Source organism: Oncorhynchus mykiss, chromosome 16 (assembly GCF_057628025.1).
Source record: "Oncorhynchus mykiss isolate SJ-2025 chromosome 16, ASM5762802v1, whole genome shotgun sequence".
NCBI classification, from domain to species: Eukaryota; Metazoa; Chordata; class Actinopteri; order Salmoniformes; family Salmonidae; genus Oncorhynchus; species Oncorhynchus mykiss.
This window is the reverse complement of record NC_143037.1, coordinates 42013032-42034522: the sequence shown is the minus strand read 5'-3', so window position 1 is coordinate 42034522 and position 21491 is coordinate 42013032. Positions and strand designations below refer to the sequence as shown.

General features: G+C 44.4%; 1 protein-coding gene across 4 annotated transcripts in view; it reads left to right on the top strand.

The window, feature by feature from the left end:
* Positions 1 to 1467: 1467 nt before the first annotated feature.
* LOC110491935 (voltage-dependent L-type calcium channel subunit beta-4) overlaps positions 1468 to 21491 on the top strand; it is a 34168-nt gene continuing 14144 nt past the window's right edge. For 2 of the 4 annotated variants that reach the window (XM_090202681.1, XM_090202682.1), the window contains exons 1-7: positions 1468 to 1642; positions 17086 to 17205; positions 18364 to 18486; positions 18661 to 18782; positions 19185 to 19234; positions 19584 to 19603; positions 20290 to 20370. In XM_090202681.1, the coding sequence (XP_090058807.1) occupies positions 18748 to 18782; positions 19185 to 19234; positions 19584 to 19603; positions 20290 to 20370 (186 nt within the window). In that variant the 5' untranslated portion in view covers positions 1468 to 1642; positions 17086 to 17205; positions 18364 to 18486; positions 18661 to 18747. The remainder of the gene's footprint in view (positions 1643 to 17085; positions 17206 to 18363; positions 18487 to 18660; positions 18783 to 19184; positions 19235 to 19583; positions 19604 to 20289; positions 20371 to 21491) is intronic. The other 2 variants (XM_090202683.1, XM_090202684.1) reach the window with 2 other exon arrangements.

The following is a 21491-nucleotide window of genomic DNA, read 5'->3' as shown; positions in this document are numbered from 1 at the left end:
GACCTTCTTGTTGAGTATCTGATAATGTAAAAATGTTATATGAGTGGTTAGAACATGCGAATAACAGTCCTCTGAGTACATCAAAAAAGGTTTCGTACACATCAACTCGTAGGCCATCCAGCCCTGGAGTTTTCCTGGACTTAAAGGCTTAAATTGCATCAAGAAGTTCCTCCTCTGTAATTTGGCCTTCAACATGATTGTTTCTGTACAGGTGTTAATTTTGCATTCATTTTACATTATTAATCCTTACAATTAACTTTGGTTAGTGGAGATGGAAGAGACTGAAATGAAAACATAATGCTTAAAGTACTTTGCTTCCTCTTTCAAAATATTGTTTCGTGAATCATGTGTGACTCCATCATTTCTAACAAGTTTCAGTTAATTATTTTTGGTAGCATTTCTATGTTGACAATTTTAAATTAATTTGGTGCATTTTTCTCCATATTCCACAGTTCGCTTTATTTTTATAAAAATATATTGCACTTGATCTTTCTTGAATATGTTCCTCCATTTATTTTTGTTTTTCCTCTATATGGTACAGTTTTCATTGCTATCTATCTGTACTGTTAGTCCCTCCTTTGTCAATATGAATTATTTTTTACCTAAATTGCTTTTGCTTTAAAGATGAGTATTGAATTGCATGGCCTCTAATGGCACATGTAAACGTTTCCCATACAATAAGGAGAACTGCTGTACCTACTGTATATTATGTCAGAAAAAGTCAGTTGTATATTCTGGTTAAAAACACCTTGTCATCCAATAGGCTTATAATTACATTTCCAATATCTTTGCCCATGTGAAAATTCTGTAAGGGTAATGTATATGCCAATTATCTGACGGTCCAACAGCATTCTGTCCTCTATCAACACTTTTTTTTAAACAAATTTTTACATCTGGTGCTAGCGAGAATGACATAAAAAAGTAGTCAAGATGACTAGCAAATTAATTACATAAAAATCATACAATGTGATTTGCTGGATTTTTGTTTTCGATTCTGTCTCTCACAGTTGAAGTGTACCTATGATAAAAATTTAAAGACCTCTACATGCTTTGTAAGTAGGAAAACCTGCAAAATAGGCAGTGTATCAAATACTTGTTCTCCCCACTGTATGTCCCTTCCATTTTCAGTCATTTAGAGCATTTACACTGTAATGAACTTTGATTATCTTACAGTAACAATGATCTAAATATAGATACATTTGTTTGAATAACCAAATTATAGAATCAGAATCAGACAGACAATTCCTTTCTATCAGTCCCACACAATATTATATGGCTGTAAGAAAGTTAAATGTAACAGAGTAACTAAGAGAGTAACTCAGAAGACCAGTGGAGGTAGTGATAGAGGTAAAAGAATGACAATGAAGAGGGAGAGAAAGGGGGGGGGGGGCAAAGGAAAGAAAGAGTGCCGGATAGGATAGAAAGAAAGGAGCCCTAATGACGTGGCAAAGGGTTGTGTATCGGAGAGGGAGGAGGGGGTAGAGGGAAACAGAGAGGGATAGACTGCTTATAAGCACGCTACAGTTCACTTCACCGCTAGCCTGGAGAGAGAGAACACCACGACTGAGTAGCAGAGCAAGAGAGCGAGAGAGCAAGATAGACAGAGAGGGGGAGAGAGCTTTCTCTTCCTACCTCCAACAGAGTAAGTACCCACCATACATTGTATCTTTCTCAAAACTATTCAGCTGCTTCTGTTCTATTCTATTCTCTCTGCATGCATAGGCATTCTGCAGAGAACAGAACATTTGTATTGTATTATTTTCTTGATGTGTTTTTTTTTTTAGACTTGGTGAATTTTCTTTTATCAAAATTAGATCAATCAAAACCTAAGAAAGAGTTTATCTTCCAGTAGCTTGAGCTGAAAATAGAGTCTTAGCAAGTTCATACAACAGCTACTGCTTCTGTTAAAATGTTTAGCACTCTGGGACAACTCTCATGGGTAGCAGCTTTTTGCCTGGCTACCCAGACTCTTTGCTCCTGCCAAATGCTACGCCACGCCCACAGACGCTAGTTTCTTCTCCCAATGAGTCTGGATCTGCGTGCTTCCCCGAGCCTACACCGAATGCAATCACACTCGGGGCCGTCTGATTGGTCCCAGAAGTTGATGGGTTGGGCGAGAGCCAGAACACACACGGGTATAGTGGCATTTTGAAACTTCCTCATTGGCTTTGATACTCTGATTGGTTAGAGACGATCCAACCGCTGATGACTTTGTTTTGTATAAACGCCCCTCATTTTGACGTCACCACAAACGACTTCAATGATGGCAGTCTCAGACTTGAAGTATGTAGCGAACGACAGGGCAGCGGAAACAATTCAGTTTGAGTCGTCAGGCAACTGTGCATGTTAAGAAATATGACATCTGATTTAATCTTTCATTGTTCCTTCTCTGAAGCTTACAGTATTGTCAGTCTTATGTCCAATAAACTTGATGTCCAGTGACATGACTCTTGCTCCATTGATGACACTGCTGGTGAATGGTTCTGGTGTATTCTGGGTTATTGCTGTTATGTTCAACCAGTTCTCACAGTCTCATGTCAGAATTAGACGTTCATCCATGTTTCTCAAATGTCAAATTTCAAAGTTGTTCCTAATGTCAAAATGCAAAGTGTTTACGGTTAAGTTTAGGCATTAACTATTTTTAAAAGTTAGGGTTAAGTTCAGGCGTTAACTCCAAATTCTTAAGGTTTTAACTATGAATGGTTAAGTTAAGATTTGGGATTGGCTTAAAATAAATATAACGTCAAAAACATATTTTTATTGATGTATTTGAACTTGCTACCTTTGGAATCAGAGGCAGACGCCAATCCACCATCCCCGTCCACAACGCCCTAGTAAATCGAAATCTACTTCAAGGTGACAGCGCTCATTGTTGCCCCTAGTGGTCAGTTTCCACGTCATGTCCCGACGTCTTCAGACATGGATGGATGTCGAATACTGACTTGTAATCAAGGGTGACCTAGCTGGTTATGTTCAGTAGCTGAGGAGAGGCAGGGGTGGGGAAGAAGCTGTGCATATACTGGCAGGCATTCATGCTTTATCCTCTCTTCTGTGTGTGTGTGTGTGTGTGTGTGTGTGTGTGTGTGTGTGTGTGTGTGTGTGTGTGTGTGTGTGTGTCCGCGTGCGTGTGTGTGTGTATGTGCTCAATGTGTGTATGCTCTCAGTGTGTGGTTGTGCGCTCAGTGTGTGTGCTGTATATGTGTGGAGGGAAGGAGTGCATTTGGGACTGCTATGCTTCCTGTGTGGGGTCAATTAAATACTGCGTGAGACAGAGCACTAAAAGCCTGTCCTGTGAGGAGAGGTGTGCCTTCTGTGTGTGTGTGTGTTTTTGTGTGTGTGCGTGTGTTGGTGTGTGCATGTGTGTGTGCATTCATATTTGTGTGTGTGTGTGTGTGTGTGTGTGTGTGTGTGTGTGTGTGTGTGTGTGTGTGTGTGTGTGTGTGTGTGTGTGTGTGTGTGTGTTTGCACTGGCGTGTCAGATTGCAATGCTTTGATTAAATTTGATGAACCAGCTCAGTCTAGAGAGGTGAAGACTCAGTTTCTGTCTCTCTCTGCTTCCTTCCTGTCTCAAGAAAAATAGTCTTTAGTCAATCTACGAGTCGTTTTCTATTGGAATACAAGTGGAAATATAATGGAAATGTTTGCCCTCTATACAGCTGGTTACACTTTAGAATTTCATGAATAAGTCATTACAAATGCTTGTAATTGTTTATAAATTCCTCATTACATGCCTCATTTTAAAACATTATAAAGGCTCATACATGCTTATAACAAGTTATAAAGCATTACATGTGCAGGTATTAAGTAAATTCTTATCCTGTGTTACCCTGTTGGTTTACAAGGCAAGCCCTATCTAGGACACCTCACAACCCCATATTTACACCAATTCACCCACCAGAATGAACTAAAAGTTCCCCAGTAGTAGAACCATAGAGGACTCTTGACAGAGACAAAGATGAGTGCTCTATATCTCCAGATGGCCAAAACGTCCATGCACTGACAGCTGCCATCTTTTCACTCATTATTGAATTTGAAATAGGCTGCTGAGTGCCATGCTTTCAATATAAACCTTATCCATAACAACAGAATGGCTTAGATAATTAGCAGTATTCTTTTCAGATGTGCGAATAAAAAAAGAAAAGGCAAAATGATACGAATTGAATGACTTTAAGAGGGGAACAATATACATATTCATACATTTATGAAAATGACATTCCTGAATCCCTCTCATCAATACATTAATCCCGACACACCAATTGTACAAAGCTGAATCCTGGCATAGCCTAATTAGGCCAAATTCTAAATAACATGCACTAACCAGAAGGATTCAGACATTAAAGGACGCCTGCAGCACAGTACTGTAGGTACTACAGTAGGTACAGTACATGGTGGCTGTACTATATGGATTAGCTGAATAAAGTAGTGTTTGGTGATGTATAATACACAGGAGGCATGCAGCACAGTGCTGCAGGTCTAGGTACAGTACATGGCTTCTATGGGTCTAATGAAGATGCAATTAAAATGTGAAGGGTGCAGGCAGCACAGTACTGTAGGTACACATGATGGCTGTATATGGGTTAGCTCCAGTAGCTCCTCAGTGGAGATACTTTGAAGCAGCAGCAGCTCGGTGGAGTCAGGTTGAGGAGTCCCTGTGGGGATAAAAGACTAAGTATTCACAGCAACAGCACAGCGATGCAAGGCCAAGCCCACAGCCAGCCAGGCAGCCTAGTTGATGAAAGAAATGGCACCTTAGTCACTATAATAGTGCACAGCTTTCGACTAGGGCCACAGGCTCTGGTCAAAAGAAGTGCACTGCATAGGGAAACCCTGGTCGAAAGTAGTGTACTTACTCAGGGTTGGGTAGGTTACTTTCTATTTGTAATCCGTTACAGTTACTAGTTACCTGTCCAAAACTGTCATCAGTAACGTACCTTTTGGACTACCCAAATTCTGTAACGCAATTACATTCAGAGAATGCCAAGAGTGTTTGAAGATGTCATTAAGGCAAAGGGTGGCTACTTTGAAGAATCTAAATTATAAAATATATTTCGATTTGTTTAACCCTTTTTTGGTTACTACATGATACCATGTGTGTTTTTTTTTAAATAGTTTTGATGTCTTCATTATTATTCTACAATGTAGAAAATAGTAAAAATAAAGAAACGCTTGAATGAGTAGGTGTGTCCAAACTTTTGACTGGTACTGTATGTGTGTGTGTGTATACACAGTGGGGAGAACAAGTATTTGATACACTGCCGATTTTGCAGGTTTTCCTACTTACAAAGCATGTCATTTTGTCATGTCATCTGTCATTTTTATCATAGGTACACTTCAACTGTGAGAGACGGAATCTAAAACAAAAATCCAGAAAATCACATTGTATAATTTTTAAGTAATTCATTTGCATTTTATCGCATGACATAAGTGTTTGACAATTTTTTTTCTCATTTTATCTGTCATAGTTGAAGTGTACCTATAATGAAAATTACAGGCCTCTCATCTTTTTAAGTGGGAGAACTTTCACAATTGGTGGCTGACTAAATACTTGTTTGCCCCACTGTAAGTATTTAATACATAAGAAAAACAGAACTTATATTTGGTACAGAAACCTTTGTTTGCTTGATTTTGGCCCACTCCTCCATATAGACCTTCTCCAGATCCTTCAGGTTTCGGGGCTGTCGCTGGGCAATACGGACTTTCAGCTCCCTCCAAAGATGTTCTATTGGGTTCAGGTCTGGAGACTGGCTAGGCCACTCCAGGACCTTGAGATGCTTCCTACGGAGCCACTCCTTAGTTGCCCTGGAAGACCCAGCCACGGTCGTTGTCATGCTGGAAGACCCAGCCACGACCCATCTTCAATGCTCTTCCTGAGGGAAGGAGGTTGTTGGCCAAGATCTCACGATACATGGCCCTATCCATCCTCCCCTCAATATGGTGCAGTCGTCCTGTCCCCTTTGCAGAGAAGCATCCCCAAAGAATGATGTTTCCACCTTCATGCTTAACGGTTGGGATGGTGTTCTTGGGGTTGTACTCATCCTTCTTCTTCCTCCAAACACGGCGAGTGGAGTTTAGACCAAAAAGCTCTATTTTTGTCTCATCAGACCACATGACCTTCTCCCATTCCTCCTCTGGATCATCCAGATGGTCATTGTCAAACTTCAGACAGGCCTGGACATGCGCTGGCTTGAGCAGGGGGACCTTGCGTGCACTGTAGGATTTTAATCCATGACAGCGTAGTGTGTTACTAATGGTTTTCTTCTCTTCAGGTCATTGACCAGGTCCTGCCGTGTAGTTCTGGGCTGATCCCTCACCTTCCTCATGATCATTGATGCCCCACGAGGTGAGATCTTGCATGGAGCCCCAGACCGAGGGTGATTGACTGTCATCTTGAACTTCTTTCATTTTCTAATAATTGCGCCAACAGTTGTTGCCTTCTCACCAAGCTGCTTGCCTATTGTCCTGTAGCCCATCCTAGCCTTGTGCAGGTCTACAATTTTATTCCTGATGTCCTTAAACAGCTCTCTGGCCGTGGCCATTGTGGAGAGGTTGGAGTCTGTTTGATTGAGTGTGTGGACAGGTGTCTTTTATACAGGTAACGAGTTCAAACAGGTGCAGTTAATACAGGTAATGAGTGGAGAACAGGAGGGCTTCTTAAAGAAAAACTAACAGGTCTGTGAGAGCCGGAATTCTTAGTGGTTGGTAGGTGATCAAACACTTATGTCATGCAATAAAATGCAAATGAATTACTTAAAAATCATACAATGTGATTTTCTGGATTTTTGTTTTAGATTCCGTCTCTCACAGTTGAAGTGTACCTATGATAAAAATGACAGACCTCCACATGCATATCAAATACTTGTTCTCCCCACTCTGTATATAAGTCAAAAAATTGATGTTGCAACTACTGTGTGCAAGTTTGAGCATGTGTCTATTAGGCCTATGGACTTTTTTTTATCAGCATGAATCAGATTGAATAAATAAAAATAAATTAGATTGCAATAAAATCCCAATTTTTGTTCCATAGGCTGGGATCTGCACTATGCAGCTGTTGCAGGAGAGCATTTTTCACTGGCTTCAAAGACAATGATTGATAGGCAGCTTAAACTTGAATTCAACCATTATTGGCTTCAAATACACATTTAGATTTGTGAACAGCCATCCACAACAACCACTTTCCGTAAGGCGGCAATAGCTGAATGAGAGAGCAGCAGTGTGATTCACATCAATGCGCTGTGTAGATATCAATAATAAGTGATACCCATATCGCCGTAGACTACACCACTGCTGTCATCCTTACCTCCAAGCGTTTACTCAAGGTGGATAATGTTTGGATGCCGACAGCAGTCACACCATTGGAAGGCGTAGCTTGGACTGTAGCCTACTAAAGCCTATTCCTGCTCTTTTCCCGAGATCGATCCAACACATTTTGGTGTGTCATCATAGTGGTCTCTGACTTATGGTCAGACTCGCTCAGGTTGAACAAACTTAAAACCTGCGCCTTTTTCCAACGGTGATTTGAAGGTCTTTCTAATGTTTAGTGCACTTCAGTTATTTGGGGAACGCCATTTCGGTGATAACCATAGAGATCACTCCCTGGATCACTCCCTGGCCTGGGCATACATTCTCACCACAGCCTTGCCTCCGGCTCTTGCTCCTCCTGCTCCTCCTGTCGAACCGTATGCCTCTGTCTATGCCTGTGTCGGTGTTTGTTCCTTCCTGATGATTCATATCATTACAGTGTCCTCATTGCATCAGCAGTGTTTCTAGCAGTGACTGGAGATGAGATACCTCCTATTTTTAACAGGGGGCATACAGGCAGGTGTGTGTGTGTGTGTGTGCACGTACGGTGGGAAGGAGGGAAGAACACTTGTCTGTGAGAACTGAGTGTCCTTGGTGGGGTAGCAGAGAAGCTAGGCTAGGACAGCTCACTGCTGGAGAGAGATGAAAGGTGCAGTGATGCATTGTTGTTGTAACGATGTGCAACGATGGTGGTGGTAGTTGATTGAAAGATGCACAGACACACACACACACACACGCGCACAGACACACACACACACACACACACACACATACACAGACACACATACACACAGACACACACAGACACAGACAGACACAGACACACACACAGACACATAGGCAGGAGTGCAGTAAGAAAGCAGTGTGTGGTAACTAGATCAGGGGAGGTCATGGAGAGGAGATGATGACTGTCTCGCTGTCCTGGTGCTGGTTGCTTAGAACAGGATAAATGATCAATCTGTGTGTCTCTCATATTGATTGACTCGGGTCTTGCTCTCTATGTCTTGATCCCATTGCGTCGTCAGGGGACTGTCTGGGCCGAGTTGAATGTCCTCTGTCTGTAATTATATCGCTGTTAGCTCACATGCTCTGGTGCTCTGGTTGGTGTGTCAAAAACATATATCGTATTGGGTACCTGGGTGACAATACTTGACATAGCTCTCCTGTAACAGATGTTGTTCAGTGAACCTCAGAACATCTGTTTTTTTTCCCTGTGGTGGAATAAAAAAAATTAAAATTATGCATATTTTAGAATATTTGCAAAAAAATCTGTCGACAATTGTTGGAAAACTAGCTAAGAAAGCTATCCCAGATCACATGTTCTGCTCTGCTGTTAGTTGTGTGGAAAACCTACATGACCCACTTGGAACTGGGTACCAGGACTGCCCCTGCTCTTGTACGGAGGGATCGGTTTTCATACTGGCTTTGATATTTTCTTCCTTTTCGAGAAAGCTTTTAGCAAGTAGGATGGATGTGTTACCAGGTCAGCACAGGGATGCGTTGGCTTGCATTGACTTGACTCAGTAGAGTGAAGTAGTGGAATGAGCTCATAGAAGATGTCAAATCACATTCAGGTCTTTGGAGTGGAGGCAACTGGCCTAAAGACTAATCCCTATACAGTATAGTGTTAACCGATGGCATGTCTGGCTTCAGTGGATTTGATTGGTCAAAGATATGAGCTCACAGGAGAGGAACAGGTCAAATCACACCCAGGGCAGGGCTGTAGACTGGAGCAACCGCTCTAATGACTGTGCGGGTTTGGATCTCTATATGCAGTAGCTATAGTGTCCACTGTCTGATCAAATATCTGGCTCCAGTGGATTTGAGTATTGTTGTGTGCAGTTGTCTAATTCGATTTAGTCTCTCTCTCTCTCTCTCTCTCTCTCTCTCTCTCTCTCTCTCTCTATCTCTCTCTCTCTCTCTCTCTCTCTCTCTCTCTCTCTCTCTCTCTCTCTCTCTCTCTCTCTCTCTCTCTCTCTCTCTCTCTCTCTCTCTCTCTCTCTCTCGAGGGAATTCAACAATACGCGGTGAACTTTGACAACCCCCAGTCCCATCCAGCCGTCCTCCTAGAATCCCTCCACCACCCACCCCCCACCTATCCTCCTAGCCACCTAGCCTCCAAGGATTGTCACGGGTGTTCAGAGATATGCGGTGCCGGGGCTGTGAGGAAAGTAGGAGAGGGAGGAGAGGAGAATGGAGGGAGGCTATATTTAGAACGACCAACTCACAGCAAAAAAACATTCCGTTTTCAATCTCCAGTCCTTGGTCTGCTGAGATACTAACATTCTCTCTCTCTCTCTCTCTCTCTCGCACTTTCATTCTCTCTCTCTCTCTCTCTCTCTCTCTCAATCTCTCGCTCCTCTTCTTTCTCTCTTTTGCTATCCCACCACTCTCGCTGCTCCCTCCCTCCTTCCTTTTTCACTCTGTTTTCGCCTCACTCTTTCTTTGTAATTTCTCTCTCGATCTGCACTCCCCTCCCTCTGAGTGAGTTAGAACTCCTCTGCGACTCAGTAGCTGTTCCAGCACAACACTAATGATGCAAATAGTCATCCCATCTTCTCGGGTTCTAAGACCAGGGCTTTTGAAGTTTGTGTGTCTCTCTGTTTGTGTGTCCCTCTGTTTGTGTCTATGTGTGTGAGCATGTGAGCATGTGTGTTTGAGCATGTGTGGGTGAGCATGTTTGTGTCCACGTGCATGCCTGCGTGAGTGTGTGTGTGTGTGTGTGTGTGTGTGTGTGTGTGTGTAATTGTGTGTGTGTGTGTGGCCGTGTGCGTGTTTGTTTGCAATGCCTTGAATGAAATAAAAACGTCAACACATCCATAAAATATAGCCCTTAGATGTTTCAGCTGAAAGCAGTTGGTGCACTTTATTCTTTAGCAGCCAAAGTTGAATGAGCGGGAGAGTGGGGAGAGTGTATACTACCAGGTTAATGGCCCATCTTAAGTAGGGTCCTTAGTGCCTGGGGTAGCCTGAGTGGGAGAGCATGGGCCCAGTCTTATTAGACCCTGGTCAGGAACAATAGGGCTGGTGTGTGCGTGTGTGCGTGTGTGCGTGCGTGCGTGTGTGCGTGTGCGCGCGCGCGCGTGTGTGTGTGTGCACGTGCGTGCGTGCGTGCAGTGTTGGGGAAGCTACTTCTAAAAATCTAGTTTACCAAACTGTCAATTACTTCACACTAGAAGAAGTTAAGCTACACTAAAGTTGCCCCTATGGAAAATATAGTTTACTGAACTAAAGTTACTTTGAAAAAGTAGTTAAATACATCCAAACTAGTTCTTGAAAAATAATCATATCTAAATCTGAAATATCATAGACTACAAATTGCATGAACAGATCATTCTGAAGTCAGATGTTAACGAAGTAAACACACAAACTATGTTTAAACTTAGAATAAGGCAGGTCTGATACCGAAAAAGAAAGACAATTATTGCTTGTTGTGTGTGCTTGAATGCATTTGTTAGTGTGTACATTTCCCGCTATAGGATATCTCTCTACTAGCCTGTATAGAGACATATGATGGATATGGAGTGGAGATGACTCCTTGATGCTGACTCACCCCCTGCATCTCTATAGCTCCATGCATCACCTCTCTGACAGCAGCACTGAACAGCACTGAGCGGACACACCCTTCCCTGCCCTGCCCTGCTCTCTGTCTCTGTTGTAGAACGGCTACACAAGCCCATTCTACCCTCCTTTCTCTGTCTCTGTCTCCATCTTAGGACTGCTATGGTAGCCCCTCCTCTGTCTCTCTGTCTCTCTGTCTTAGGAATGCTTGTTAGTCACTCTGACAGACACAACCCTACCATGCCCTGTCTCTGTCTTAGTTAGCCAACCCTGGTCTGCTCGCTCTGTCTCTGCTAGCTAGCCAGTCTAACATAACTCTGCCCTTCTCTCTGTCTCTTTCTCGATGAATCTTTCCTCGATTTCCCATGTCATCGCTCCTCGCTTCTTTCTCGAAAGCCATTGGAAGACAAGGTCCAAGGAGAAGGAAGCGAAGGGAGAGGACGCAAGGGGCCGAGGAAAGGACTATTTGAGAACGAGCTATTGTCTCAGCACTGCTAGTGAACTATGGAAGCTATAGAGGAGGGACCAGGCAGTCGCTGGACTCTAATTGTAAACACAGCACTTTGCCGATGAAGGATGGTAAAAACCACACAGCTAATTGACAAAGTTTTAAGGCAGATATATTAAGTTATGGACTATATAGTCTTCGTAACCCTCCCTCTATTGGTTGTTACTATAGTATCATTATTATTGCTGAGTTCAGTTACATAACAGCTAGATCTCTTTGTTTAGTTTCTTTATGGAGGTGGCTGATGATGGGCCAATCAGAAATGACATCCTATTCCTTAGATAGTGCACCTTATTCCATATAGTACACTACAGTAACTTCTCATGAGGAATAGGGTGCCGTGTCAGTCACAGCCAGTGTTTTTCCCCATGATAACCGACCCCTCTCTGCTACTGGCCCATGGTGTTGGTTAGTTTGTGAAATATATCCTTCATGATCACAGTTATCACGTAGAGAGGTTATCATAGAGGTATCACATAGGGAGGTTATCATAGAGAGGTTATAACATAGAGAGGTTATCCTAGAGAGTTATCACATACAGAGTTTATCATAGAGCGTTATCACACAGAGTTTATCATAGCGAGATTATAATATAGATAGTTATCACATAGGGAGGTTATCATAGAGAGGTTATAACATAGAGAGGTTATCATAGAGAGTTATCACATAAAGAGGTTATCATAAATAGTTATCACATAGAGGGGTTATCATAGAGAGTTATCACACAGAGAGGTTATCATAGATAGTTATCACCGAGAGGTTATCATAGAGAGTTATCACATATAGAGCTTATCACACCGAGAGGTTATCACAAAGTGAGATTATCACAGAGAGCTTTCACATAGAGAGGTTATCACATATAGAGGTTATCACATATAGAGGTTATCACATATAATGGTAATCACATAGAGAGGTTATCACATAGTGAGTTTATCATATGGTGAGGTTATCATAGAGTGTTATCACATAGCGAGGTTATCATAGAGTTATCACAGAGATCCTATAGAGGGGGATGTGTTGTAAACAGTGGAAATATGTGTAATGTAAAGGGAGGGGTTCTAAATACAGTTACAAGCAGGAGAAACATAGTCTCCTTCCTGTAGAGGACAGGGATGTATTTTACCTGGCAGGAGAAATGAGGTCCGTGTGTTCTACAGACTAGAGAGAAGGGAGAAGGGGTACACTACAGTACAGGGGATAAGCAGTGTCATGGTAACTGGAGGGGTGTGTAGAAGAAGAATCGAGCGAAGGGGAAAGAAAGGAACAAGGTCTTCTTGCATAAAGGAACAAAAAAAGAAGGAAGGAAAAGAAGGGAGAAAGAAAGTGTTTGAAGCTTGGGAGAGAGACACTAGAGCAGAACCGACCCGGCCAGTGAGAGGGCATATATGGCTCACCAAGCACCAGTACTGCAGTTAGGGCATACATCTTGTATAGGAAATGGCTGTTGAGGCATTCAGCCCAGCCAAGGCGGGCAGGCAGGCAGTGCACTAACGTCAGGATGGAGCACTTAGGCCGAGCCTGTGCGCACTGCCTCTCTCTCTGCCTGTAACTAACGACGGGCTTGGAGGCTGGGGGAGAAGAGGAGGGGAGGGGTCTGCATGTGTGAGATGGAGAGGAAGAGAGAGAAGGCAGCGGTAGAAGCATGTCCGACTCGAGCGCTACAGGACTCATCGGTAATAAGGTATTGTGTTGCTCTCTGTTGCTTTCTCTCTCTCTCTCTCTCTCTCTCTCGCTCTCTCTCTCTGCAGCATCAGGCCATCTGTCTGTCTTTCCATCTGCTCTCTGTTTCCACAATCTGGTACCTCTCTTCTAATCTAATGCTCTAATGCTAATCTAATGCTCCTCTCCTCTGCTACCTCTCCTCTCCTCTGCTACTGCTCCTCTCCTCTGCTACCGCTCCTCTCCTCTGCTACCGCTCCTCTCCTCTGCTACCGCTCCCTCTCTCCTCTCTTCCGTGCTCCACCCCTCCTCGTGTTTTCAACGTGCTCGACCTACCTCAGTAGAAAGCCTGTTCTTGTTCACTCACTCTGTAAGCATAACCCCCCACTCTTCCCCTGCCTTTCCCCTTCCTTGGCAGGTATACAGGAACACATGTCTTCCCATCTCCCCGCTCTGGACTTTCTCTGCTCCACTTTTGTACTTTGCATGTTGCAGTCTTGTGTGAGACATTTGTGCTGAATACCGAGTTTGGAGGTGATAAAAGGGGATCAATTCAGTTAAAAGATATAGAATGGTATATATAACAAGTATGACATGTCATAAGAGATTTTGTGTAAAACAAATTCAAGCTAAATCGTGTTATCTCAATCAACAAAAACGTGGGTTTACTAAAACAGAATCTGAGCGGCTGAATGGAAATTGTCCATGAGTTTGTCTGAACTGTTATTGGGGGGAAAGTGGTATTATTATCATTTATACCGGGCTCCTGAGTGGCACAGCGGTCTAGGGCACTGCATCTCAGTGCTAGAGGCCTCACTGCAGACACCCTGATTGAGAGTCCCATAGGGTGGTGCACAATTGGGTTTGGCTGGTGTAGGCCGTTATTGTAAATAAGAATGTGTTCTTAACTGACTTGGCTGGTCACAGTCACATACTGGTCTCAGTCACATACTGAGAGATGCTGACTCAACTGACTGCTGTGTGTGGGGTGCCACCACCTGGGCAGACTATGTTGTTGCTACCTCGTGTATTATTCGCTGTCGCTGTGTGAAAGAGAAAATGCTTTATTATTTTATTGTCAGAGAGGAATACGTGAAACGTGTGTGTCTGTGAGAGGGTGGTAGCTACTGTCGGCAATGTGCAAGGGTAGCATACCCTACCCCTGCACATCAACCCGGTTCTGGTATGTATATAACCAAGTTATTGTTATTCATTATTTCTCTCTCTCTCTCTCTCTCTCTCTCTGTCTCTCTCTCTCTGTCTCTCTCTCTCTGTCTCTGTCTCTCTCTGTCTCTCTCTCTCTCGCTACACCACATATGTTACAGCCACGCCTACTGAATGTCATCCCCTTCTAGGATCTTGTGTCTCTCCTAGTATCACATGACTGTATTGATCTGGTTTTGCTCAGATTCACAGACCAGGGAATTGGAAATTGGAATAATCTAAGAGATATTCTAAGACTCTATACTCTAGCTGTGGTGTGGGACTGTGAGACCAGGACAGTGTCAGAGAGAGAGCGCCTTTATATCCATCGAGTCTATCCCTCTTCCGCTCTACCCCTCTCCACTCCTTTTCCCTGCTCTCCGGCCCTCTTTCCTCTTTCCTCTCCCCTCCTCTCCCCTCCCGTCTCTCACACTTTACTCTGAGGATGCACTGGGTGGAACTTGACAGAATCCAGCCGGGGTTCCAATTTGCTGCCACTGGAAAGGAAGCAATGGCGTGTATTCATGGGATGCCAAGGGAATTGACCATGTTTCATCATTTTCCTTCAATTTGCAAGAGGCTGAATGCATCTCATGGGAGAAAGCATCCGAGCGAGTGAAACAGCGCCCCTCTGTCTCTCTATGTGTAGGACACCTATCTGATGCTGTCTGGTCGAAACGAGTATGACATTGTTGCCGCCTATTGCATTGAAGGCCGAACGAAGCCAGCGAGCATCTGGCCACCCCATCTGGCCATTCAGCGTTGAGCTCAACCATGAATGGTCCTGGCGCACCAAAACAAATTGTCAAGGGAAGCCAATTTGGATTTGGCGTCACTCCTATGAAATCCCATTGGTAATATACGTCATTGACAGAAAAACTTGATTTGTGTTGTTTTCCTCAGTGGGCTAGCTTAGCCAGCTAGCTAAAATTGTCCCTTTCCTAAATTAGCCATGGATGGAGATAGGGACTTGTATTTGTGGTTTTACATAATTCTCCGTACTAGCCAATGATGATTATAAAGGCGATTCTGATCCAACCATTAATTCATACATTTTTGTGCCCCTGTCCTGATAGGATGGAAGATGAATATGTAGCTAGACGCAGAAGGCCAAAGTTAACTAGCTAACGTTGCCCATGAATGGAAGTTAGGCTAGCGAGCAAGCATTTTAGCCAGGTAGCCAAGGACAACAAAAACGAAAAGTGTGTATTGTATGACAGAGTGATAGACCATTTCGTCAACATGAATGAGAGAAGGATGGCATTGGCGTTTCTCTACAAGTAGGGTGAGTCAACATTTTTTTCTACTTGCACAAACACGCACACACACACACACACACACACACACACACACACACACACACACACACACACACACACACACATACGTAAATCAGAACCATGGACAGCCACATCATATTTAGCTTACGTTGATTGGACTAAATTGTCCCTGTATTAGACGAAGCAGAGGCGATTTGACGATGTTGAAACATTGACGTTGAAACGGTGCTGGAATAGTGGAGGCAGCTCCTGTTGTCGTTGTGACTTGAGGTAACTCTCCGTGGTTCCAAATCAATAGTTGTTTTAGTGGTCCGAAAATGTCCGAAACATTAACTTGCTTGGCCATGCTGCAGGTCATGTAACTAGAGAAGATCAAGCCCCAAAATGTTTTGGGATGGGGGAGAGAGAGGGGAAGAAGGGGAGCAGGGGGTGGAGAAAGACAAGTTTAAAAAACAATAAAAAAGAGAGGAAAAACTGTGCTCTGGATCGAGCCTGCAGAAATGACTTAGGAGAGGGGGGAGGGAGGGAGGGAGGGAGGGAGGGACAGGTGAAAAAAGAGAAGGCTGCCTGCTGCTGTGCCGTTGTTATTGAGCTATATTTGGAGCTGCTTTGGAAGTGGTGTGTGTGGGTGTTTTATGTGTATCAGCCTGGCATGTGAGGAGTCAGTCTTCCTCTGGTGTGTGTGGGCCAGCTGAGACTGAAAGGAGACAGGGATTGGAAAGCAGTGACGGTGAGTGTACAGAGTGTTGGGTTTAGGACTGACCGAGGAGGGGGAGATGTATTTTTACCCTTGACAGGTTTGACTGACAGTGAGCTGATACGACGAGGCAATTAGTGTCTTGGACTGCTCTTCCTTTAACCAGGTTTCTTTCCGAAAGTGTTGAGATATTTTAATAACTTGATACCTATCTTGGCTATGCTGTTCATGTCTCCAAAGTTATGGCTGTGATTGTGTGGTGACTTACTGATGGTGGGCGATATGAACTTGATAATACTGTTTCCATTAGAAGATACACGTATGTTCAGAATCGTGTGGCTGAATGTGGTTGCAGCATCTATTGCAGCACAATCGACGGTAGACGTACTGTATATAATACAAGGTTTCCCTTCATTCACTTTAGTAAATAAACATTGGAACGCTACCATATGTACTGCATGTTGTTGCAGTGCTTGCCTCACATACATGCTCCCCAGAGAGGACTGCTTTGGAAAGCAGGAACTGAAGAGGAACTGGAACTGCCAGTCCCAGCTAGGCAGGTCACATGGGTGCAGGGCCAGGCCAGACAGGTACCTGCAGCAGGTAAAGGGACAGAGCGTGCTCATCTCAGGTACTGGAGCAGGGAGTCCACATAAAGCCATCTGATCTGAAGTAATGGGTGACACTGAGAGCTTGGATTTGATTGATAGAAACATTATCAGCAATACAGTCGAAGTAAGTTCACAGGAAATGGGCTCCTGTGTGGTGTTATGTTTCTCCCCTTCCTGTTGGCTGACTCTCTCATTCTTCCTCTCTCTGTCTCTCTGTTTCTATGTCTCTCTGTCTCTCTGTCTCTGTCTCTCCCTCCCTCTCTCTAGGGTTCAGCTGATTCCTACACTAGTAGACCCTCGGATTCCGACGTGTCCCTGGAGGACGACCCCGAGGCGTCTCGGCTTGAAGCCGAGCGCCAGGCCCAACTGCAGCTGGAGAGAGCCAAGGTAGGCAACTTCTCCTCCACCCGCTAGTCAGAGAGCCAAGATAAGCAACCTCTCCTCCACCCGCTAGTCAGAGAGCCAAGATAAGCAACCTCTCCTCCACCCTCGAGTCAGAGAGCCAAGATAAGCAACCTCTCCTCCACCCGCTAGTTAGAGAGCCACGGTAGGCAACCTCTCTTCCACCCACTAGTCAGAGAGCCAAGGTAAGCAACCTCTCCTCCACCTGCTAGTCAGAGAGCCTAGATAAGCAACCTCTAATCCACCCACTAGTCAGAGAGCCACGGTAGGCAACCTCTCCTCCACCGGCTAGTCAGAGAGCCAAGATAAGCAACCTCTCCTCCACCTGCTAGTCAGAGAGCCAAGATAAGCAACCTCTCCTCCACCCGCTAGTCAGAGAGCCAAGATAATCAGCCTCTCCTCCACCCGCTAGTCAGAGAGCCAAGATAAGCAACCTCTCCTCCACCCGCTAGTCAGAGAGCCAAGATAAGCAACCTCTCCTCCACCCGCTAGTCAGAGAGCCACAGTAGGCAACCTCTCCTCCACCTGCTAGTTAGAGAGCCAAAATAAGCAACCTCTCCTCCACCTGCTAGTCAGAGAGCCAAGATAAGCAACCTCTCCTCCACCCTCGAGTCAGAAAGCCAAGATAAGCAACCTCTCCTCCACCCGCTAGTCAGAGAGCCACGGTAGGCAACCTCTGCTCCACCCAATAGTCAGAGAGCCAAGGTAAGCAACCTCTCCTCCACCCGCTAGTCAGAGAGCCATGGTAGGAAACCTCTCCTCCACCCGCTAGTCAGAGAGCCAAGATTAGTAGAGTTAGTAAGCGGAGTCAGGAGTTTAGTTAGTGAATTAGCTTGAAGCCAAACGTCAGGCCCAACTGAGTTATGGTAAGAGTTCAACTTTAGTCAGTAGAGTTTATATAGGAGTTTATTCAGGCCCAACTGCAGCAGGAGAGAGCTAATGGGAGTGACCCTTCTTCAAGCTCTCTTTTCCCCTCAACTATTCCTCTGATCGTAAATGTGAATGTGTTCTCAGGCAACTAAGATGAAGCAGTTATTCAGGTCCAGAGAGCCAAGGAGAGATCCCCATTGGATGGAATATTGTCAGGTAACAGAATCCTTTCATAAACACTTCATATATGTTGTGTCTCTCTGTCTTCCCCAGTCGAAACCGGTAGCATTTGCAGTGAAGACCAACGTGAGTTACTGTGGGGCTTTAGATGGGGACTGTCCTGTCCAAGGTGCTGCTATCAACTTTGAAACCAAAGACTTTCTACATATAAAAGAGGTGAGTGGAGCTCCGTCTGCATCATCATCAACAATCCCTGTCACTATATCACTTACAATCCCTGTCCCTGTCACTATATAGCCACATTCACCACTGCTGCCATATTTTTGGAACAGCATTGGCAGCAATTTCATTTGGACTTGACTGATGTCCATTTTGTCTCTATGTCTGCAGAAATACAGCAATGACTGGTGGATCGGTCGGCTGGTGAAGGAGGGGGCGGACATCACCTTCATCCCCAGCCCGGTGAAACTGGAGGCCATGCGGATCAAACAGGAACAAAAACAGGCACAGAGGTCAGGGTTCATCCGCTCTCATACATCCATCCCCATGCTACATTCAAAATCTCTTTCTCAGTATTCTTTCCTTGATTCCTTGTGTCCTCTTCTACCATCCTCTCCCTGCCTCCTCAAAACGTTAGCAAGGAATTCCTTACATGACAGAAGGAAGCACAGTTGGCAGCTCAGTTGGTAGAGCATGGTGCTTGCAACACCAGGATAGTGGGTTCAATTCCTGGGTCTACCCTTGGGTAAAATGTATGCACGCATGATGTAAGTCGCGTTGGCTAAAAGCGTCTGCTAAATGGCATGTATTTATTATATGATGTTAAGCAAGGAGAGGATTCAAGGAAAGATAACATGCTTGTATAGTCCTTGAATCCTCAACTTGTTCTCACGCACCATGTTGCTGTCCTGCAGGAAAGCAGCGAACACATCGTCCAGCTGGAGGTCCACACCACCATCTGCAGGTGATTGACCTCACGCTTCCTTCTCGTACCTGATTCATGTGAAGTGATGGCAAAGAAAAATGTCCGTCATGGAGGGACATTACAATTCTATACTACGCTGTGTCGCAAAGCCTGTTTAGTCATTAGACTCGACCATGTGCGCTGTATCCCGAGTGACCTGAAGTCCATTCAGGAAGAATGCCTGAAACTCAGATTCTAACCCTGACAGTGTTGCTGCTTTTTACTGGATGAATGGGTATGAAAGGGAGCCACAGGATATCCTCTTTTCAGACACCATACCATCTGCTCTCCATAAGTAGACATGCGTCTTTGCTTTAATGCTAAATCTGTTTTCTCTTGTTTTTACAAGCCAAACAGAAGCCAAAGCAGGTATGTCGGTCGTGCAGGTTATTCTCCTGTGTGTCAGATCCAGGAATAAGAATGGTACCCCCTGAATGCAGCCTCCTTATTGTTCTTTTATTCTGTAACTTTTTTTTTGCCACTTCTTTTTTTCGTGGTTGCTTTAGTTTATTTAGTAAATATTTTCTTAACTCTTATTTTCCTTAAAAATGCATTGTTGGTTAAGGGCTTGTAAGTACGTATTTCATGATGAGGTTGTGTTCGGCGCGTGTGACAAATACAATTTGATTGATTTGATTTCTTGATGTGTAAAATACTCTACTCCACAGTCTTTGGTAGATCCTATTCTCAATGACTGGGGGGGTTATGCTTAGCCTCGTAATTACCAGGCTGATTATTATCGCTCCGTGTAGCAACATTTTGGGAATTTTCAATACATTTCCTGATTTTCCCAAAATCCCGGTTGGAGGCTCCCGGAATAAGAAGGGAATGAGCTGACAACCAGGGAATTTATTAAAAGTTCCACGAATTTTGCAACCCTAAGCGAAACAGAATGTAAGCTTGCAAGACATCCAGGTGGTTGTATGAGGTTAGGTTAAGCTTGGGCCCAGAGTTTTCCCTGACCACATGATCTGTCCAGGAAAAACTCAGGGCTCTGTTAAGGTCTTTAAAGTATAAGTTGTTCCAAGCCCAGTGTGTGTGTGTCTCCTGTGCAGACAGAGCATCTCCCACCCTATGATGTTGTTCCCTCCATGAGGCCGGTGGTGTTGGTGGGGCCCTCCCTAAAAGGCTATGAGGTGAGAAGCTGGTTGAAACACACACATGCAAGTAAGCACGCACACACACCCTCACAGAGACACACAAGTATGCACGCACGCACGCACGCACACAAACTTCCATTCCATTAGCCCATTAGGCCAACCCCATAAACATATTATGATCAAATTACACTACATTATGATACAGTAACTATACGAATCATGTGCTGCCCACTCACAATCACATAGAAAATCAACACGTAGCCTGTGTCTTATACTGTACATGCCCCATACAGATTACAATAGATGGGTAGGGATATAAGGGATAAGATGATACTGCATGCTATTTGACTGTAATGAGCTTGACTTAGCATGCGCCTAACAAACAAGTCTGCACAACTATAAGGCATATAATTAGATGAAATCTCTCTCTCCTTTAACATTTTCACTCTGCCTCTCTCTGCCTCTGCCACCCCTCTCTCTCTCTCTCTCTCTCTCTCTCTCTCTCTCTCTCCTGTGTGACTGCGGAGGCTGAGAGCCAAGCCGTTTGTTTTGTGTGTCTGTGAAATATTTATGCATTTCTCTCGTGATGTGCTTTGGGGATGCTCCGGAGGCATACGTCAGCCTTCTCTCTCCTTCTCCATCCCTCCCTCTCTCTGTCTTTCTCTTCGTCTCTCTCTGTCTTCTCTCATTTTCTCTCTCTTTGTCTTTCTCTGTCTCCCTTTCTCCTTCTCTCCCTCTCTCCTCCCTCTCTCCCTCTCCAAGACAGCAGGGAAGTTGCAGCAGTAGGAGTTCTTGGTTTTATCCCCTATTTCACAAGGCATCTTTTTATTTTTTATAGGCGGCCACTCCTCGTCTCTCTCTCTCTCACACACACACACACGCACACACGCTCACACGCACACACGCACACACGCACACACACACACACGCACGCACACACACACACACACACACACACACACACACACACACACACACACACACACACACACACACACACACACACATACACAGGCTGGGCCAGGCAAAGGTTTCTCTGTCTGCTCCTCCACAGAGATTACCGCTCTCTAAGCTCCACTGCCACAGTCAGACTAACATTGTCTTCAGTGAGATGGAAAGACAGGAACACTCAGATCCATGTTGTCTACTTCCTATAG